The sequence below is a fragment of the Eupeodes corollae genome, chromosome 2 (assembly GCF_945859685.1).
Source record: "Eupeodes corollae chromosome 2, idEupCoro1.1, whole genome shotgun sequence".
Taxonomy (NCBI): Eukaryota; Metazoa; Arthropoda; class Insecta; order Diptera; family Syrphidae; genus Eupeodes; species Eupeodes corollae.
This window is the reverse complement of record NC_079148.1, coordinates 133,972,980-133,991,414: the sequence shown is the minus strand read 5'-3', so window position 1 is coordinate 133,991,414 and position 18,435 is coordinate 133,972,980. Positions and strand designations below refer to the sequence as shown.

Below are 18,435 nucleotides of genomic sequence, written 5' to 3'. Positions count from 1 at the left end.
TATTTTTTTGAAATCTTATATCCACTAGAATTCATATCATTTTCAATATTTTCTGCTTGCTCTTGAAAACCTTATGGGTTTTTTTCAATCACAGTGGTTCATCTTTTATTCATGATTATTCCCATTCGTATAACCTTTAATGAGTGAAAAATTTTTTATAAGGAAATCCATAGCTTGAAACCTTAATTGTGGTTAAAGCCGAACAACTTATATCAATTGAACTAGATCCTATGAATGATTTCTTAAAAACGAGTAACCAAGCCATTGTATTTAAACTGAATAGAATAGTATTATCAAATATATATACAAAGCATTAGCGTTATTCAATTCCTATTGTATTCCATTTCCCAAATACTACATACTTAACTTGATCGATGGGAAATTTTCTCCGATTCGTACGAATGTTGTATTTTCACCTTTCGGATAGCAAGAACACGAACTGGGAACGGATCGGATGGGGAACCATCTACAAAAATTCAAAAGCAAAATCCCATGAATTCATGCGAGACATGTTAAAGTTTAAAGTTTTTAGAACAGGCGCATAGCTAAGCCATGTTTGAAGCAGTAGGAGTAGTAGCTAAATAAAATGGTTGAGTCGATGTTATTTTTTTTAACGAGGATTATCCTTAAAACTTGTAAAAATCAGGATTTACACATTTTTACATTTTGTGGACGATTTCCGTTGAAGCTTTATTTTTCATATCAAAGATTTCATCATAACCAAGTTGATAAAAAACGTTATTTAAACTTCTTCTGTTACTTATTTTTTTATAGGCGCAATATTCCAGTTCACTTTTTAATATAATAAAAAAAAGTTTGAAATTTTGGAAGAATGCTACACTTTGGATATTTCTTGAAAAAGTTTAAAAGGAACATATCTGCAAAAACTAAGTTCAACTACTTTTTTCTGTGTGAGTAATGGGCAGCTCATTTTAAACTTAATTTAAATTAATAACTGGAATAAAGGAATTTGGTTTTGGATAGTTTACCGGCCTCGAAACTACCGTACAAAGGGAATTTTTTCAGTATGTCCTAATCTAAGAAGATAAAATGTTATGACGCTGCACAGTGCGGTATTTTGGTCGAAAACCTGGCCAAATTATTGGGCACATTTTTCATATCAAATAGGTACCAAATGACTAAAAAGTTATTTGTAAGGATAAATTTTCATTTTTAGGTACAGTAAAACCCACTTAAATGCACATCCCGATTAGCCTCAAGAAAAAAAAATTATTAAAAATAAAAAAAAAGCACGTGCAACACTGCGCTATAATTTTTATTTAAAGCTAAAATTTTATTCTTTGTTTTGTTTTTTGATTTAAGTTGTTTAATTAAATAGTTTATGAGAAATTAATAGTCCGAGAGCCAGGTGAAAATTTGGTTAATTATTTCTTCTCGATAGATAATTGGTGATATGCATCAGACAATAGTATCATAAAGTCTAATGACCGTCAGCTGCGGCGGGGGATGAGCGGTTGTAACCTCCCACGCTTGAAGAAAAAAAAATACATCCACTCATTTCCTCTCGGCTAAAAATTTATCAAGTTATAGCTAACCCAATATCTCAACAAAAAAACAAAATCAGCTGGCTATAACATAGTGTATTGTTCGTCAGCTGATGTCTCGATCATGGAAAAAAAATCTTCAATTTCAGTGATGTCCTCTCAAATAAAAATTTACCTGATGGTAGCTTATATGTAACTTTTGATAAATATATACGTCAGCTGGCTGTATCTAGGTGGAAAAATCGTCAGCTGATACTTTGAAGATCGTTACAGAGAAGTTAGCCAGAAGCATTTACTGACTATTTAAAGGCATCAGCTGACCAGCTTTCCCTCGACTTACTGCTAGCTGATTTTTTTTATTCATCACAGAAGTATATTTAAAATCAGCTCACAAATTTTCATTCGGGAGGAAATGACGTCTCTTTAATTATTCGGCATAGCACTCCAATATGAGTGTTGAGGTGAAACAATTATTTCGTATCAATATTTTTTAAACTTTTATAATTATATATAATCAAATAATTTTATATATATTTCAATATTTAAATAATGAATTCGCTTAATATAAATTAACTAGTTACTCGATATAAAATATTTATTATAAAAAAATTTAGAAAAAATTACAATAAGAATGACAATGTTATTTAATCATTTTCATTTTCGCTTTGGCTGGAATCATAATCATCTCTCTGTGATCCATTGTCCGAGTCGCTGTCAGAGCTGTCTGCTCTAATATTTTCATCGTCATCATCTGTACAAAAAAAATTAGAATGCGTATTTTACCATAAAATCATTAATTTGATAATAAAATGTTCCTTTTTTCGGGCTGGATAGTTATTTCATCAATCGATGTTGGCAACTGACTTCCATCAATACCTTTTTTTGGTAACTTGAATGTCTCAGTATCCAAGAATTTACATGTTTTTTCAAACAATGCCTCATTGACCTGTTTCAGGCGATTTAGTCCATACATATGGCAAACAAACTCTTCTATTTTCTCAAAAATATTGTCTCTATCCTCTAATGATTTTGACATTTGGATGAAACACTTGAAATCATTCGATTTAGCCATTATTGAAAACGGTCGTTTTTTTCCTTTTCGAAAAAAGGCTGGGTTAAAATCACACCCTGTGAATGCGTGAAATGCCGGAAGTGCTGCGCTCAAATCAGATCCTAAAGATTCATATAATTGAGTAACGTTAATAAATCTTTGGGCTTTTCCAACTCCAACTTCCATGCAAATGTGGATATTTTCTGATATATTAGCCATGTTAGCCAACATAATTATTAACACGTCAGTGTCGGAACAACGAATTGTCACGTTCGCATTAATATCAATGTTACAGACATGAAAAATCATTTTTGTATCCGCTTCTTCGTAAGCCGGGCACGAAAATTCTTCAACACGAGTTTTCATAACTTTTGAGTCATTAACTATGAATCTAAAACAAGTGTCTGCACTCACACAAACAGTTTTATCCTTTATATACGGCCACGTATAATCATCTTCCCAATTTTCAATAAGAAACTGTACTAGTGCTTCCTTAAAATTTACATTCTTCAGTTCAAGAGAAAAATCTTTTTTTCGCACTTGGTCTTCGATATGGAAGTTTGTTTGCTCCATGCCTCGTAGTTTGTGTTCTGTATCTTTTATTGATGAAAAAATGTATCTATCAAAGACAATGTACATAATCTTAGCTGTGGTTGCACATATCATTTGCAGTACTGTGCCAGCATTTTCCGCATCGGTATTTGACTGCAAACTATCGTTCCAGCTGCTTCGTCTACGTTGACAGAACCCTCAAAATTTTACTGTACATTTTCGTTAACTACTTCTTCATTGATGGTCAAACTGTCAATTTAAAAATTTAGCTTTTCATTTTCGTTTCCAGATATTTATTGACAAATTATATTTTTCTCTACCTCAAAAATTATACCTACGGTATCGTGAAGCGTGTCCTTACCGGTTCTCTTTTCGACGAAACGATCATAATTGTCAAATGCAACAGCAGTATGTAAGTCAGATGTTCGCTGAATACCTTCTGGGCAAACTTCGGAAAGTTCACAAGAAATTAATGTTGCCTCAGTTTTAAGACCTTCCAATGTACTATAGCCACAACAATGACCGTACCGATTTACAATATCGACAATTTTTTCTACTGCAAGCCTAAGCAATTATGTTCCGATAACTTGTTCCGGCCATTAAAAACGGCATAAATCAAATCTTCGGAAAATGATTTAGCTAGCCTTTTAGTTCTCTCATTTTGTCTTCATCGGTAATTATCACCAGAAATTAATTTCGTATAAAAATTCATCAAAATTTCATTCGCATTCGCCGTCTATTAAATCTTTTGTTTTTATTTGATCTGGTAATTTTTGTGGCTGAATTTTACGTATTTCTTCATTTAAAATACATGCAGCTGTATCTAAAATATTAAGTTTTTCGATTTCATTCTGAATCATGACACCTTTGAAAGGTTTTACTAAACTTTGACCCTTAAAAGAGATTGCGTAAATTTTGTTTGGAATTTTTTTTAATAATCTATCTTTTAAGTGTCATAAGGTTTGTAAGTGTAATTGGACACGTCTTCCTTATTTTTTTTAAGTGTTCAACGAACATATCATTTAAAAACTTTAAAAAGAAAGACCATGTAACGATCTTCAAAGTATCAGCTGACGATTTTTCCACCTAGATACAGCCAGCTGACGTATATATTTATCAAAAGTTACATATAAGCTACCATCAGGTAAATTTTTATTTGAGAGGACATCACTGAAATTGAAGATTTTTTTTCCATGATCGAGACATCAGCTGACGAACAATACACTATGTTATAGCCAGCTGATTTTGTTTTTTTTGTTGAGATATTGGGTTAGCTATAACTTGATAAATTTTTAGCCGAGAGGAAATGAGTGAATGTATTTTTTTTTCTTCAAGCGTGGGAGGTTACAACCGCTCATCCCCCCCACCGAGCCTTAGCTGACGTTCACGAGGATTTTTGGTTCGATTGTCTGATGCATTTTACTAATTATCACTTGAGAGGAACTTGGTCATATATATCTGTTACTGGCTCTCAGACTATAAGTTTTGAAGCCGAAACTAAGCAAAAATTTTTTTTCGGTTTTTAATTTATTTAAAAAAAAATTGTTTATCAAGGACATTTTTTTGTCAATATTCAATGACCTGATATATTTTTAGTCAAATACAAAAAACCTCATTCCGATTAATGTCGAAAGATACTTTTTCCTAGAAAATCCCTTTTATCCACATACATATATAATAACGTAATATACATAGATGCTAGATGCAGTATTCGTAGCTGCGTTACACACTTTTCCATCGACCATTGTTGGAAGTAGTAATTGTTTGACTCTTATATTGTTGCTTACTTTTTGTGCTTGAAGATTTTGAGCCTGTTTTTCAACGTATTCGATTTCTTCATTGGTTATGTCCTTACTGTCTTTTACAAAACGAATCCGTATTGGTCTGCACCATCTCGGTGATGAAGAGTGAATGTTTTGCCATAAGATTTGTTTCCCATACTAGAGACGAAGAGGTATAAGGGAACTCAAAAATATATTTGCATCACTATTATCGTCATCTTCGATTTTCTGCTTATACTGGCTTTAAGTAGACCCATCGCATCCCCACTTATATATGAGCTCTAAATCTGTTTCACTGGTCTCAAGGCACTGTTGGAGTTGTCGTTCCAAATATTTATATAAACGTGATGTTCTGTGATCCACTAAATCTTGGAGCTTAACTTCGGAAAACTGTCTCACTTCTGCTTTTTGGTGGGTAACAATCCTGTTAAGCTTTATACATGTAGGTATAGCACGGATATATATCTTTGTTGGCCTGATGAATCACTTCGTATTGACTAGCAGTTAAATTAGCTTCGACGAATATCCTCAAAGTGTTTTCAGGATTGAGTTTCGCAGATTTCAGGTTTATACTGCCAATCGCAGCTGCTTTCCGGAACTTCATAGCCCTGGTTGAAGTTTGGGTCGCAACCTCCATCACTCTTGCGACATCAATATTTCCCGCTGCTCGTTGACCACCTGTGCTGCGGTGTCAGTTCATCAAAAGACACACTCTTTCTAAGTTCCTCTGTTTTTCGACGTTTTGTTCGGTCAATTTATTCTCCGAATTCTTTGCTTGGGCGACCTTTAGACTTTCCGGGTAGAATGCCAACAGCTAGTGTTACTTTAAGCCAATTTTCATTCTTATCCAAGAAACGCTTTTCTGTGCAGCTGCAGAATTGCCATCTACGTTTATAGTTTGCTTTGAACACCTTGATAATTTTTGTAAGTTCATCTATTTTCTCTGGGGGACAGTTTGTCATATCCATATATTTTGTATCGAAATCTTTAAGTTTAGCGTCAATTAGTCTTTGTGAGCTTCCTCTTACTAACTCATGGAGATAAGGTGGAATTATTCATCTGGAATAATGTAAAAAAAATGATTAGTTATGGTCGCTTAAAAGGAGTTTTTTTCAAATGCTTTGTTTTTCTATTGCTTAAAATATTGTACATACCTTGATTTACGATATCCATATCAAATTTTTTCTCAAAGTCACTTTTCAGATTAAAAAAAACACTTAGAAAATACACTTTTTTTTAAATCGCAAATAAACTTGTGCTTATTCAAAAATTGTCGCGAACGGGGTGACGAATTTATAGATCAACTTCACTAAACAGTAGCCTGGATATATACCTCTCATGCTTAATCTTAATCCTGAGAGTGAAAGTTGACTTTGTATAGTGTTGCCATACACTAGTTGTTAAATACGGTGATACTAGTGTTATCCATAGTTAAACTTTTCGCACTTTTTGTGCAACTTTTAATCATGTTTTTTTTTTTTTAATACAAAATACTATATAAATTCCCTGAAGAAGCTGGAAAACAACTTGCGAAACGTAGGGTAAAACCAAGATGGATTAGTCAGTTTCAGTTTATTTATTTATAACGCCTACACAGTAAGATAATAGATATCTTATAAATTTGTGAAAGCCTATGACTTAACTTTATATAACAATTCAAACTTTTTTAAACATACGGTAAGAAAATAATATAAAATTAAATTATATACAAAAAAAAATAACTAAAATTTATAAATAAAATATTGATTGACGTTAAAATAGAAATAGAAGAAGGAAAAGATAGTTAAGTTAGTTAAAGTTAAGAAGAGAAGATAGTTCGTTAAGTTAAGTTAGTTTCTTTGGTTCGAAAAGAAGATTTTAATACTTTTTGGAAAATATGTATATCACTTATATACCGCAAATGAGTTGGAAGTGAGTTCCAGAGGCGACATGCAGCGATAAAAAATTGTCTTTCTGAGGTCAAACATGAAAAGCGTGGCAAAACTACCGATGTCTATATATTCGATGTTGACATTCTGATTTTTTCAAACAGATAAGCTGGTTGGCGTGTTTTCAAGATTTTAAAAAAAAGTGTTAATGTTCGAAGCTTCATGAAGTCATTAAAAGGCATACTAATCTCTTGCAAATGTGAAATATGTTCGTACCTTCTTAAGCCAAAGATGTATCGAATGATACTATTGAATGCTATGTTTAATTTATGTTTGCTGATGGAATCGCAGTTGTAAAAAATTTTGCATTCATGAGTTAGAACAGTTATTACAAGGGTCCTTGCAAGCATAAGTCTGATTTTAAATGGAGTGATGTTTTGGGCGGTCCACAGCGTTCTATAAGTTTTACCTACTAATTGGTTGATGTGGTCATTCCAGGTCAATGTTTTATTGAATTCTAAGAGGTTCTGGTTTAGAAATATGGAAGGAAAGTATGTTAAGTCTAATTCTTTTCTTGTTTGCGTTGAGAACCAACCCATTGCACGACGCCCAGTAGGATATCTTTTCTAGTTCTTGGTTCAGCGTGAAAGCGCAGTCGTTAATTAAACCCAAACGACAGCTTTTGTAAATTTGAATGTCATCGACATAAAAATGTTTTGATACTTTATTTATAATGAAACCGGTTTCATTCACATATAATGAGAATAGAAGGGGGGATAAAATTGATCCTTGAGGAACTCCTTGTTGAACCGGAAGAAAATCGGAGAGATTTCCATTCAAAAAGGAAGAAAGTGGTTTAATAGCTTCTAAAGATATGTTGAATCTGTGACTTATTCAGAAGCATCGAGTTTTATTTTATTATTAATCGAATGCAAGAAACAAAAAAAAAAAAAAAAACAAATTTCTCACAAATTAAATATATGATCAAGTTGCCATTATCAAAGTTGACAAAATTGATTTATGGCCACGTTTCAGGTCAAAATACCAGACTGTGCGCTGGTTTAACATTTCCCTTCAGTCCACATTACGATTAAGTTAAAACCTCTAGATTTTACTGATTTTAAAAATAACGATTTAAATGTCCCAAGAAGAATTGCTTGTTATGTCCTATGATTTGCAAACTGCAAACTAGTCAATTTTATTTGTCACAGATGAAATGTATCTTTCTTCTTCTTCCAGCTCGTCTGACCTGACGGCTTAAAATTTTTCTGTGAGGATATTTAAAGCATGAGGTGACAAAACTAAGACCAATTTGATTGAATTAAAGCGGTCTATTAAAACTATAATTTAGGCGATGTCGACTTAAACCCTTTACTTAAAGATGAAAAGAATAATATTCTGGTCAAATGCCGCATATTTGTAAAGTATTCAATAATAAAAATAAATTAAACTCATTCATTAAAAAAAGTTGTTTGAACTTCATGTGCATTGTATCTGAAAAACTTACAACTTTCAGAACTGATAAAAATGTTTGAAAGAAGGATAAATTAGGAGAATTGATGACTTGGGAAATTTTGAAGGAAAGCCGTCACCAAAACTAGACTACAGGAACAAAATACAAAACATCAGGTTTAAGACCAATGAGCGATGTTTTGAGTCATTTAAAAACCTCAGGGACATGTCAGCTGTTCAGCTTACTAAAAAAAAAACATTAAACAAAATACATTTAAATTCTAAGTAGTATTCTCATTTATTGCAATAAAATATTTAATTTATATTCTTTAGCATAATAATATTACTTTTCTCGAGCGAAATTATAAAATCAACACGGAAAAAAATGAGTTCTTATAGTTAATTCCTTCCCTTCATACAAAAAACACAGTACGAAGTTTGTGGGTCTCTCAACCAAGTTCTACTTATATATTTTGAAAAAATTATAATAAAAAAATATCTGAGAAAATGCAAACAATAATTAAATTTCTTTCTATTTATTTAAATGATGATGGAATCCTAGCAAATAGGAACAAAAACAAGGCAGCAGCATTAAAAGAAAAAGAAAATAAGAAAAAAGGAAACAAAAAACACCCACAAACTTCAGGTGCGCATAGCCCAACGGCTTTCCAAATTAATCAGTGTTATTATTCCCATGATTTTTTTTTTTTCAATTTATTTTTTGAATATTTTTTTTTTAATTGGCATGGCTTGTCGTACCCGCGCTACATAAGAATCAATGCCACATCCTCAGGCCGCATGGTCGGACATTTCCAATTGTATAAATAATATTGCAAGTTTCCATCACCGGTACCAAATTTCAAGGGGGACAAGAATTTCTTATTATCCATCAGATCTAAAGCATTGAAAACGTCCATTTGGACATTTTTAGCTGAAATTAAGGCATCATTCATGAGCTCCAACCAGGGAGTCTTTGTGGATACATTGTAGAATGAATAAGCTGCTCGCACATTCTTGTGCACAGGGTGATGCATCACAGTGGATGGCAGGCTATAGAAGCTCACCATATCGGTTATATCGCCATTCTCAGCTTCGACAACAAAACAATCGATAATACCTTCTCGTGGCGAGAACCAATGCACGAACTCTTCTTGTGAGAATACCGGACATATTTGGAATTTAGCGAGATACTCATCGAGTATTTTGCGAGCACCTTCCATGTCCTTCATTTGAATACGACGAAAACCTCGCGTCTTTGGTTGATCCGGTAGTTTGAAGAGTTTTATTGTTCGTTGCATTGTCATGTTTCTGGCTAGATGTGAAAATTTAACCTACAAATAAATACACATTTTAGGAAGTTATTGACAACATGATAAATCTAAGTTTGGTTTTGTGAACTTGGCCATATGTTAGCTCTCAACCCTGAACTTATGTTAAGACCCAGCTTAAATAATTTGATAACAATTTTCACTTACATCGACAAGTTTCTTAGGATTAAGAGATCGGTGCCAGTATCTGCATGTTGAAACCGGTTTCGGGAGCACAACTCCAGCGGTATAGGCTGCCTGATAGATACCAGTCAAGTTAACTCGTCTCGTGATCTCCCTGATAAGCACTGGTGCTACGCGTTTACTTCTCAATTTCTTGTGCACGCACAGGAAATTGATTTCCACAACTTTCAAGATTTTCTCATAGCATCTGAGTTTGCTGGGGATCGCCGATATGAACCCCACTAAACGATTCGATTTCACAACCCTCACACCAACATGCCAGTCCTGACGCCAGCCAGGCGGTTGCAATGACCACTTCAAGAACTCCGGCTGATAATCAAAACGAAACATAGAATCATCGTCTTCCACGTAGTTCTCATTGAGAAGAGTATATAACTCGGTAAGATTCTGGGAGCTGTTCAGATTGAGCGTGTCCCATTTGAATCCTTCTGGCAAGGTGTACGGTTCTTGGCGGATTTCTGAAATGTCCTTATCCGGTTCTATGGATTCATTTGTGAACACCTCCTCATTCAGTTTCGGCACCGGCTGGGTCGACCAGAAGGTGAACTTTTTGTTTGCGTTCTCACGCGCATTCACCTCTTCGTCCTTCTGGTAACCGCCATAGAGGGCTGCAATTCAAGTAAAACAAGAATAAAATTCACTGTCCAAAACAAACAATTCGTCCAAGCACGCAATGGCATTAAATATTCAGAAGCTAAAAGGCGATTTAGTTTTAATTTTGGGGAACTCACTTCGGATATCCTTGGGAATTTTAAAGGCGTCGTTAGTCGAATTCAATTCGGACAACACATCAACGAATTTCATGGAAAGCGCCGACATCAGACGACTGCGAGACTCCTTGTCTTCCCATGCTAAGTAAGGAAAGTAAGAAATGTGGGATGTTTTTAAAGATTTATGATTGATTTCGTTTCTTGTTTCGATTTGGATTGGAAATAAAATTTACCTTGATCATCGGGTACGGCTACGGTTTTTTCATCGTCGCCGCCACTTTCGGTTTTTGTTGCTTCATTGTTTTCAACTTTTTCATCGGTTACTTTTTCAACTTCTTTTTTCTTATTCGGTTGCTGGTTTTTGTCCATAGTGGCTGTTTGGAGGGTTAGATTTTGTTTTTTTTTTAATCGAACGAAATCGATAGAGATTAATTAATTTTTCATTTAATTACCTTTCTACAGGAAACTTGGATTTTATTATAGTGTGCTACACACCCGTGTTCTCCTTTGATATTTTTTTGCACAAGAGAACAAAATTGACAGAAGAATGGCGTAAAGTAGCTCAGTTTGGGGTTCTTAGAATAGAGCTTAGAATGGTAATAGACAAAAATCCAATAAGATCTTAAGGCGGCTTTCACATTGGTTTTCAATTAATAATACGCTTGAAATTGATTTTATTTTTAATGTTTTGAAGTGGGTTTTTTTAAGAAACTTTCAGAATTGAAATCGGAGAAGTTTTCAAAATAGTTACATATATAATTAAAGGTTTAAACTTCTATTTGTCTATAAAAATATTGATATATGGGCTTGAATAATTATGGATTGAAAACAAATGAGTGTGAAAAAATTCGCACTTAGTCTACTGGTTCTTTTTATGTGACTTTGTTCACAAATTGCTTTTGTTTTTAAATTTATAATTTAACCATCTTTACGTTATGTTAATAATTTTGGGAATTATGCTGATGAAAGGGGTTGAGAAACAATTTTGTTTGAAAAGTGCCTCTTTAAGAAAGCTTTAGAAAATCTACAACTTAATTCAGAACTTGTAGCCAAAAATTGAGATATACACGTAACTGGAAGCTGGAATTGAGTTCTTAAGAATGTAAATATCTTTGGCAAATACTTACAATTTTCATTAAAAAGTTCCAATTTTAACAAAGTTTTTTTTTTATTTATAAAATTAAGTGTTTTTTTGTATGCCTTAAAAATGATTTAACTTTTTTCTTTTTACTTCAAAATTTGCACAACTTTAATTTAAATTTATGTTTGACTAGGATTTTTGACAAAAAAGTATTTTCATTAATTTACTTTTGTATGAAAACAAGTTAAATGTAGACTAACCTTTAATTTTTATTTAAGTAAGAGTTGAACACTTTCAAAAATTGAACGAAACTCAACTGGACTAATGTCAACATCAGCTGTTCTTTCATAACACCCCACTACACGAGAGTTGTCTTGTTGTCATCGCCGGGCAACGAAACGAAATTAAAAAAATAAAACACTTTTTCTGAAGTGTTTTATCAGTACTACAAATTTATTTATTTAAATCTTCCTTCACATTACCCTCACGGGTAAAAAGTTGTTAAAAATAAACCAATCATTACGTCTACCATCGGCGACGACACTATCCCATTGCCTACAACTGAAAACGTCCACAATTTGAGACAAAGAAAAACTTCAACTGCTATTTCCTCATCTCATGCAACGCAGGAAACCACCAGCAGCAAGAGCTGTTTTGAGATGACGCTAATGCGGAAAAGAATGAAACAAATTACGGCAGTTTTAATTATTTTAATTGTGATTTTCTATTTATTCAGAGCTCTTGCCAAGCAACAAACACCCCCAGAGGATGATAGTCTGGGTAGGGTTGCTTCAGCTGGCATCAAACAACAGCATCATCAGCAGGATAACACTGTAGGTGCAGATGACGATGCGAAGATTCATGACAACTCGGTCCTCAAAAACGGGATAATCAATTTTGATATCCTCGAACAACAACGACAAGAACTTAAATACACAAAGAGTAAACTGGCGAAGTTGGAGGAAAAGGTCAGGATCTTGGAAGCGAGTATACCTCAGAAGTATCCGAATGTCAAGTACTTGAACTACAAGACCAGGAAAAGAATACTAATTACGGGAGGAGCTGGATTCGTCGGCTCTCATTTGGTGGATACTCTGATGATCGAAGGGCATGAGGTTATTGTTGTGGACAACTTCTTTACAGGACGCAAACGCAATGTGGAGCATTGGTTAGGACATGAGAATTTCGAAATGATACATCACGATATCGTGAATCCGCTCTTCATCGAAGTTGATGAAATCTATCATCTGGCAAGTCCCGCTAGCCCACCGCACTACATGTACAATCCAGTGAAGACCATCAAGACAAATACAATGGGAACTATTAATGTCTTGGGATTGGCGAAACGAGTAACCGCCAAAGTGCTCATAGCCAGCACCTCGGAGGTCTACGGGGACCCGACTGTCCATCCGCAACCTGAGACCTATTGGGGTCATGTGAATCCAATCGGACCCCGAGCCTGCTACGATGAGGGCAAACGAGTTTCTGAGACCCTCAGCTATGCGTATGCGAAGCAGGAAAAGGTCAACGTTAGAGTGGCGAGAATCTTCAATACCTACGGTCCTCGCATGCACATGAGTGATGGCAGAGTTGTATCCAACTTTATCATACAGGCCCTGAAAAACGAAACCATTACCGTCTACGGCAATGGCAAACAAACCAGATCATTCCAGTATGTCTCGGATTTGGTCGATGGCCTCATAGCCTTGATGGCATCGAACTACACTCAACCGGTTAATATCGGCAATCCAGTTGAACATACCATCGAGGAATTTGCGGTGATCATAAGGGAATTAGTTGGTGGCAAGAGTGAAATTAGGCAAACATCGGCAGTTGAAGACGATCCGCAACGTCGAAAGCCGGACATTACTCGAGCTAGAAAATACCTTAACTGGGAACCGAAAATTCCATTAAAAGAGGGCCTTCATCGCACTATAGATTATTTCCGAAAGGAACTGGAACGATCGGATCGCTTCCAGGAGAACAGCAATCGCTACTTTGAGTCTGAGATAAATCGTTACCACGCTAAAGAAGATTGATATACACACACTAAATAAGATTAAGTCGCTATTTTTTTAAATGTCTAGTCTGTAAATATTTATGTTTGATAAGTATATAATAACTATGTTGAATTATTTTTTTAATTTTGTTTTTTAAATGTGTTTTATTTTTTTCTTTTTGTAATAAAATTATTTGGCCTGTTAAAAAGTGTTTTTTTTTTCGTGTTAAGATTAGGTATGCAAATGTTTATTGTTCTTTTGAAGTTGTTTTTATAAAAACTCTAGAAGGCGCTCTTCATATAAAGAGGTGGGAGAAAACAATTTAGAAGCTTTGATGTCTCAAGAATCACAATTCTTATCTTTTTTGAAGATTTATAGGAAGAAAAACTTATCAACCAACAAAGCGAGTTCAACTATAGTTCCCTTTCAATTGATGATTGAATAATAATTAAATTAAATAATTTAAACAATAACTTAGATATGATATTACTAATTTTGGAATTTAACAAAATTTATAATGTTCCTTTTAAAGCTGCTGTAATTGGTTTCAAATTTTAAATCATTTGACAAACTGTTGAAAATTCGAAGTCCTTTAAAGAAAACACTATTCTGGGCTGCACTTGTTCTCGCAAATGGATGGCGGAAGTCTTGGTTATTTCTCAGAGAGAATGGTTGAACATTACCTACATAGTTGAGGAAACGAGAAAGATAAGCAGGCATTAAATTATGTTTAATTTTAAGCACAAACAGTAAAACATTCATTAAAATTCTTTGTTCAACGTTAAGCCACATTCGTATCTAACATATAAGCGATTGGAGTATAAATATTACACTTTAAAATCGTTCGCATTGCTTTATTTTGAAGAAGTTGAAGCTTATTAATCATTTCTTGATTGCACAAAAACAGAATTGATGGGCAGTATTCAAAGAAGATATTTATTGTACTTACGGTGGAAATATTTTTTTCGAATTCTTCTCCATAAGTTAATCTTTTTTGATACTTTTTTTTCACTACATAGTCTATGTGTTTATTAAATGAAAGTTTGTTGTCTATAACATCACCATTACTTTACTTCTGTTATTATTTCTAAGTTTTCATTATCAACTTTAATGTTTGTTACACTTTCACTTACCAATAATCATCAACTTTGTGTTCGATACATTTAATTTTAGCTTGTTTGCTTTAAAGCAAACACTTAGATTATCCAAATCTTCCTGCATTTTAGCAATACCTTCTTTTAAATTATCACAACTAGCATACAACAACCCATCATCCGCAAACAAAGCATATTTACGGTTTTGTATTACACTGCCGATGTCATTGATATAAACGTTAAACAGAAAAGTGCCAAGGATGGACCCCTGTGGTACACCACTATCATTTAAGATTTTATCCGATAAAATGTTGTTCGCTTTAGTCTTTTGCATTCGATTTGATACTCGTAGATACGAAATCATCCAAGATAGTGATTTATCACGCACTCTATAACTTTCAAGTTGTCTCAAAAGCCTGCTTTAAATCAAGAAAAACACATAATATTTTTGTTTTTGCGTCAAGTTGTTGGGTCCAATTTGCATTCACCATATTAAGGGCACCTTCACAAGAATGCTGCAACTTTTTGAAGTACCGTCTCATAGGGAAGGAGAGCATTAATTGGTCTAAAATCTTCACACTTAATTGATTTTTTAACTTTGGGGATCGGAGTAATTTGAGACACTTTCCATGAGCTGCGGAAAATACCGTCAAAAAAGGATATATTTATTATTTTAGTTAAAGGGGGTGCTATGACATTAAACGCTGAACGTTTATTTTTTATATTATTACACACTTTCTTTAAATCAGTACACTCAATTTCTTGAAAACGAAAGGAAATAGGGACAAATGGGATCGAGGCACTTATTTCAGTTATGCTGTCTACGAAATACTTGTTAAACTTGTTTTTTAAAAGGGTATTTTCACTGTAAGTTATATTTTCGAAAACAACTTCGGCTATTTTAGCTTGTATTTGTTTTAACACAAATTGTTTAATAGTTGTCAACATTGACTTCTAATCTACTGAATTATTTATTTTATTTTTAATAAAATCACTTTTAGCTTTGTTTATTTCTTTTTGGAACTCATTTCTTAAAATTTTGTAGTTATTCCAGTCAATTGTACTGTTTGTAAATCTAGCTCTATATCCTACTATTTTTTGACATTTCAAAACTCTGAGATGATTATTAAACCATTCTTGTTCATCCTCGCGCACAGATATTGTTTTAAGGAAAAAGGTAACTGTTTCTTCAAGAATGTTTTGGAATTATGTATGCAAATTCTTCTACATTTAAACAAACCTGGCTTTAAATTATATAAATTTGCTGCAAATTTTGTACACACAAAAAAAGCTTTGATTCTGGAAATAAATAATTCTGGGAACAAATATTAAAATTAAAAATGAAATCAAATATTCCCATTATTATTTCATATTGATTATGGGGGGGTTATTTATTAGGGAATTATTTCACAGAGACCCTAGCTGCATTATACTGTTTTCGATTGGATTTAAAGTAGATAATTAATTCAAACCTGTCATAAACTACAAACTTCCTTTTGATTTTCCCAAGTAACATTTCGTGTTTCCTTTTTGATAAAAGCATTTTAAAATAAAATTCCTATATCAAAACGCTTACAATTTTTGATTTGTTACTCTTTTAAGTCAAAATTCTATTTTTCTTTCAAATTTATTTAAATTTAAGCACCTAGAACTATAGACTTGAAAGTAAGGCAAGTTTCCTGCATCTGATTGGCCAGCTGCCAAAAAAATGCCTTCCAATCAGGGCAACTTTATTTGAAAGTTGACAATTGATCATGTTTTTTATTCAACTAAAAGCTGAACTTTATTACTCTATAATTTATTTATTTTCTGTACAATTTTATTAAATACTTTCTGTAAAAAGGTTCCTTGTAAATTCAGAAAAGAAATATGTAAGTAATATTTCCTTACAATACAAAATGCAAATCGTGATGGAGTTGTAGCTTACCTGAGGAGTGTTTTGTAGACAATAATGATTTTGGTAGTTGCTAAAATACAGGGTGGGCCATGAATTAGTTATCATTTGAAAAAATTAAAAAAAAACCATTTAACATATTTAAGAAATCGTTTATTTACGAGAAAGCTAATTAGTTGTAATTTATTTTTTAAAAATTATATCGTCTAAATGACCACCATTTCGGTTTTGCACTCATCTAAGCGTTTTCGAATAATCTTCTGCAAAGAGACCGCGAGATCACCGACATCTCTTCGATGATTTTTCTTTAATTTGACGGAGTGTATTCGGTTTATCAATGTAGACACGACTCTTTAAATAACCCCATAAAAAGAAGTCTGCTGGGGATAGATCTGGACTTCTGGGTGGCCATGGGATGTCACGTTGTCTGGAAATCAGCTTTTCCGGAAACATTTTTTTGACCACCGGAAAGGACTCGTTCGATGTGTGACATGTGGCTCCATCTTGTTGAAACCATGAGTTACGATTATAGCCAGCAAATTCCAGTAGCATCGGTGCTAAGAACTCCCGTAACATTTTCACATACTCGGTAGAATTAACAGTAACTGAACGGCCCCGAGAATCTTCAAAAAAGTATGGTCCGATGATTCCTTTTGCTGAAATTGCAGCCCATACAGTTACCTTAGTAGAGTGAAGTGGCCTCTCATGTTTAGCTTTAGGATTTTCGCTGCTCCAATACCTGCAATTCTGTTTGCTTACATGTCCATTTAGGTGAAAATGGGCTTCGTCAGAGAATAAGATGTTGTCAAAATTACTGAATCGAGTTAACATTGTTTCGCCATATGACTTACGCAAATTTAAATCATTAGGGTTTAATTCTTGCACTACCTGGATCTTATATGGATGTAATTTCATATCTAATTTCAAAATACGGCGTAATGATGTGCGGAATAATCCTAATTCAGCCGAACGTTTACGTTTAAACGTTGAACGTTTAAGTAAGTTACATTTAAATGTTAACTAATTCTTAGCCCACCCTGTATTAATGCCTACTGAATTGATTTTTTTTGTAATTTCCCTTGAAATTTTTCGTATCTTCAAAAACTTGAAAGTATCCCATGGAATTATTGATGCCGAACTATGGCTTATATTCAAATATGACATATTTAGGGTTATTGGGAACTTCTTTTCCCATGATTTTGGTGCCATATTCGAAAAATTGGTATTGGGAAAAAAATTGTTTTCATGGGAAAATGTTGTGTTTTTCTCTCTGAATATTTCCCCGTTATTTAGTTGTCGAAATTGAAAGCGGGGCAAACAATGTAAGCAATTCTCAACAAAATAATAATGAAAATATTAATACAAATTTATCTTTTTAAGGTCGAATTCAACAAATACTCACCAAGTTCATGTTTGAATTAGTTTTATAAAAAAAAAACGAGATATTGTTTATGGTTTCACAACATATCGGTCTAAGGAAGATGTATCAAAATTTTGGAAAGAAGTAGTAAAAGAACTTAACAGTTTGGGCCCACCAACAAAATCATGGTTATCAACTTATCACCTACTTTTTTTTATTCCGAATACAAAAAAGTAAGTGATAAGTTGATAACCATGATTTTTTTTGTTAAAAAAAATAATTTAAGGTATGATAAATATTGATAAAACAAGTACGTGAGGAAGAAAATGTCTGAAAACGAAAGACAAAAATAGCGACCGGTGAAGGCCTTAATAAGGAGTATAAATTTAGTGCACTGGAGGAAACGATAATACGAATTTGTACCCTAGAAGAATTGGTGGAAGAATGCCCAGATGCTTTAACTTTTGGTCTCCCAGCTGAACATTGAAAACAAAAAAAGGCATAACTTGTAACGTCGCTTTGGAGTGACAAATTGAAATCAAAAAAGAACTCTGCAATAAGGTTGAAGAGGTAGTT

The 18,435-nt window shown here is 33.5% G+C and overlaps 2 protein-coding genes across 2 annotated transcripts; one reads left to right on the top strand and one right to left on the bottom strand.

Moving 5' to 3' along the window:
- Positions 1 to 8,482: 8,482 nt before the first annotated feature.
- LOC129946806 (glycylpeptide N-tetradecanoyltransferase) lies at positions 8,483 to 11,033 on the bottom strand. The gene is made up of 5 exons (XM_056057147.1): positions 10,883 to 11,033; positions 10,664 to 10,804; positions 10,452 to 10,571; positions 9,685 to 10,328; positions 8,483 to 9,540 (listed from the first exon to the last, which is right to left on the bottom strand). Exons 2-5 carry the CDS (start codon positions 10,797 to 10,799, stop codon positions 8,974 to 8,976), a joined length of 1,467 nt encoding a protein of 488 aa, XP_055913122.1. The 5' UTR covers positions 10,800 to 10,804; positions 10,883 to 11,033; the 3' UTR covers positions 8,483 to 8,973.
- Positions 11,034 to 11,859: 826 nt separating this feature from the next.
- Positions 11,860 to 13,719, top strand: LOC129947205 (UDP-glucuronic acid decarboxylase 1). Its single transcript, XM_056057673.1, has one exon. It carries the CDS (start codon positions 12,171 to 12,173, stop codon positions 13,548 to 13,550), a length of 1,380 nt encoding a protein of 459 aa, XP_055913648.1. The 5' UTR covers positions 11,860 to 12,170; the 3' UTR covers positions 13,551 to 13,719.
- The last annotated feature ends 4,716 nt before the right edge of the window (positions 13,720 to 18,435 follow it).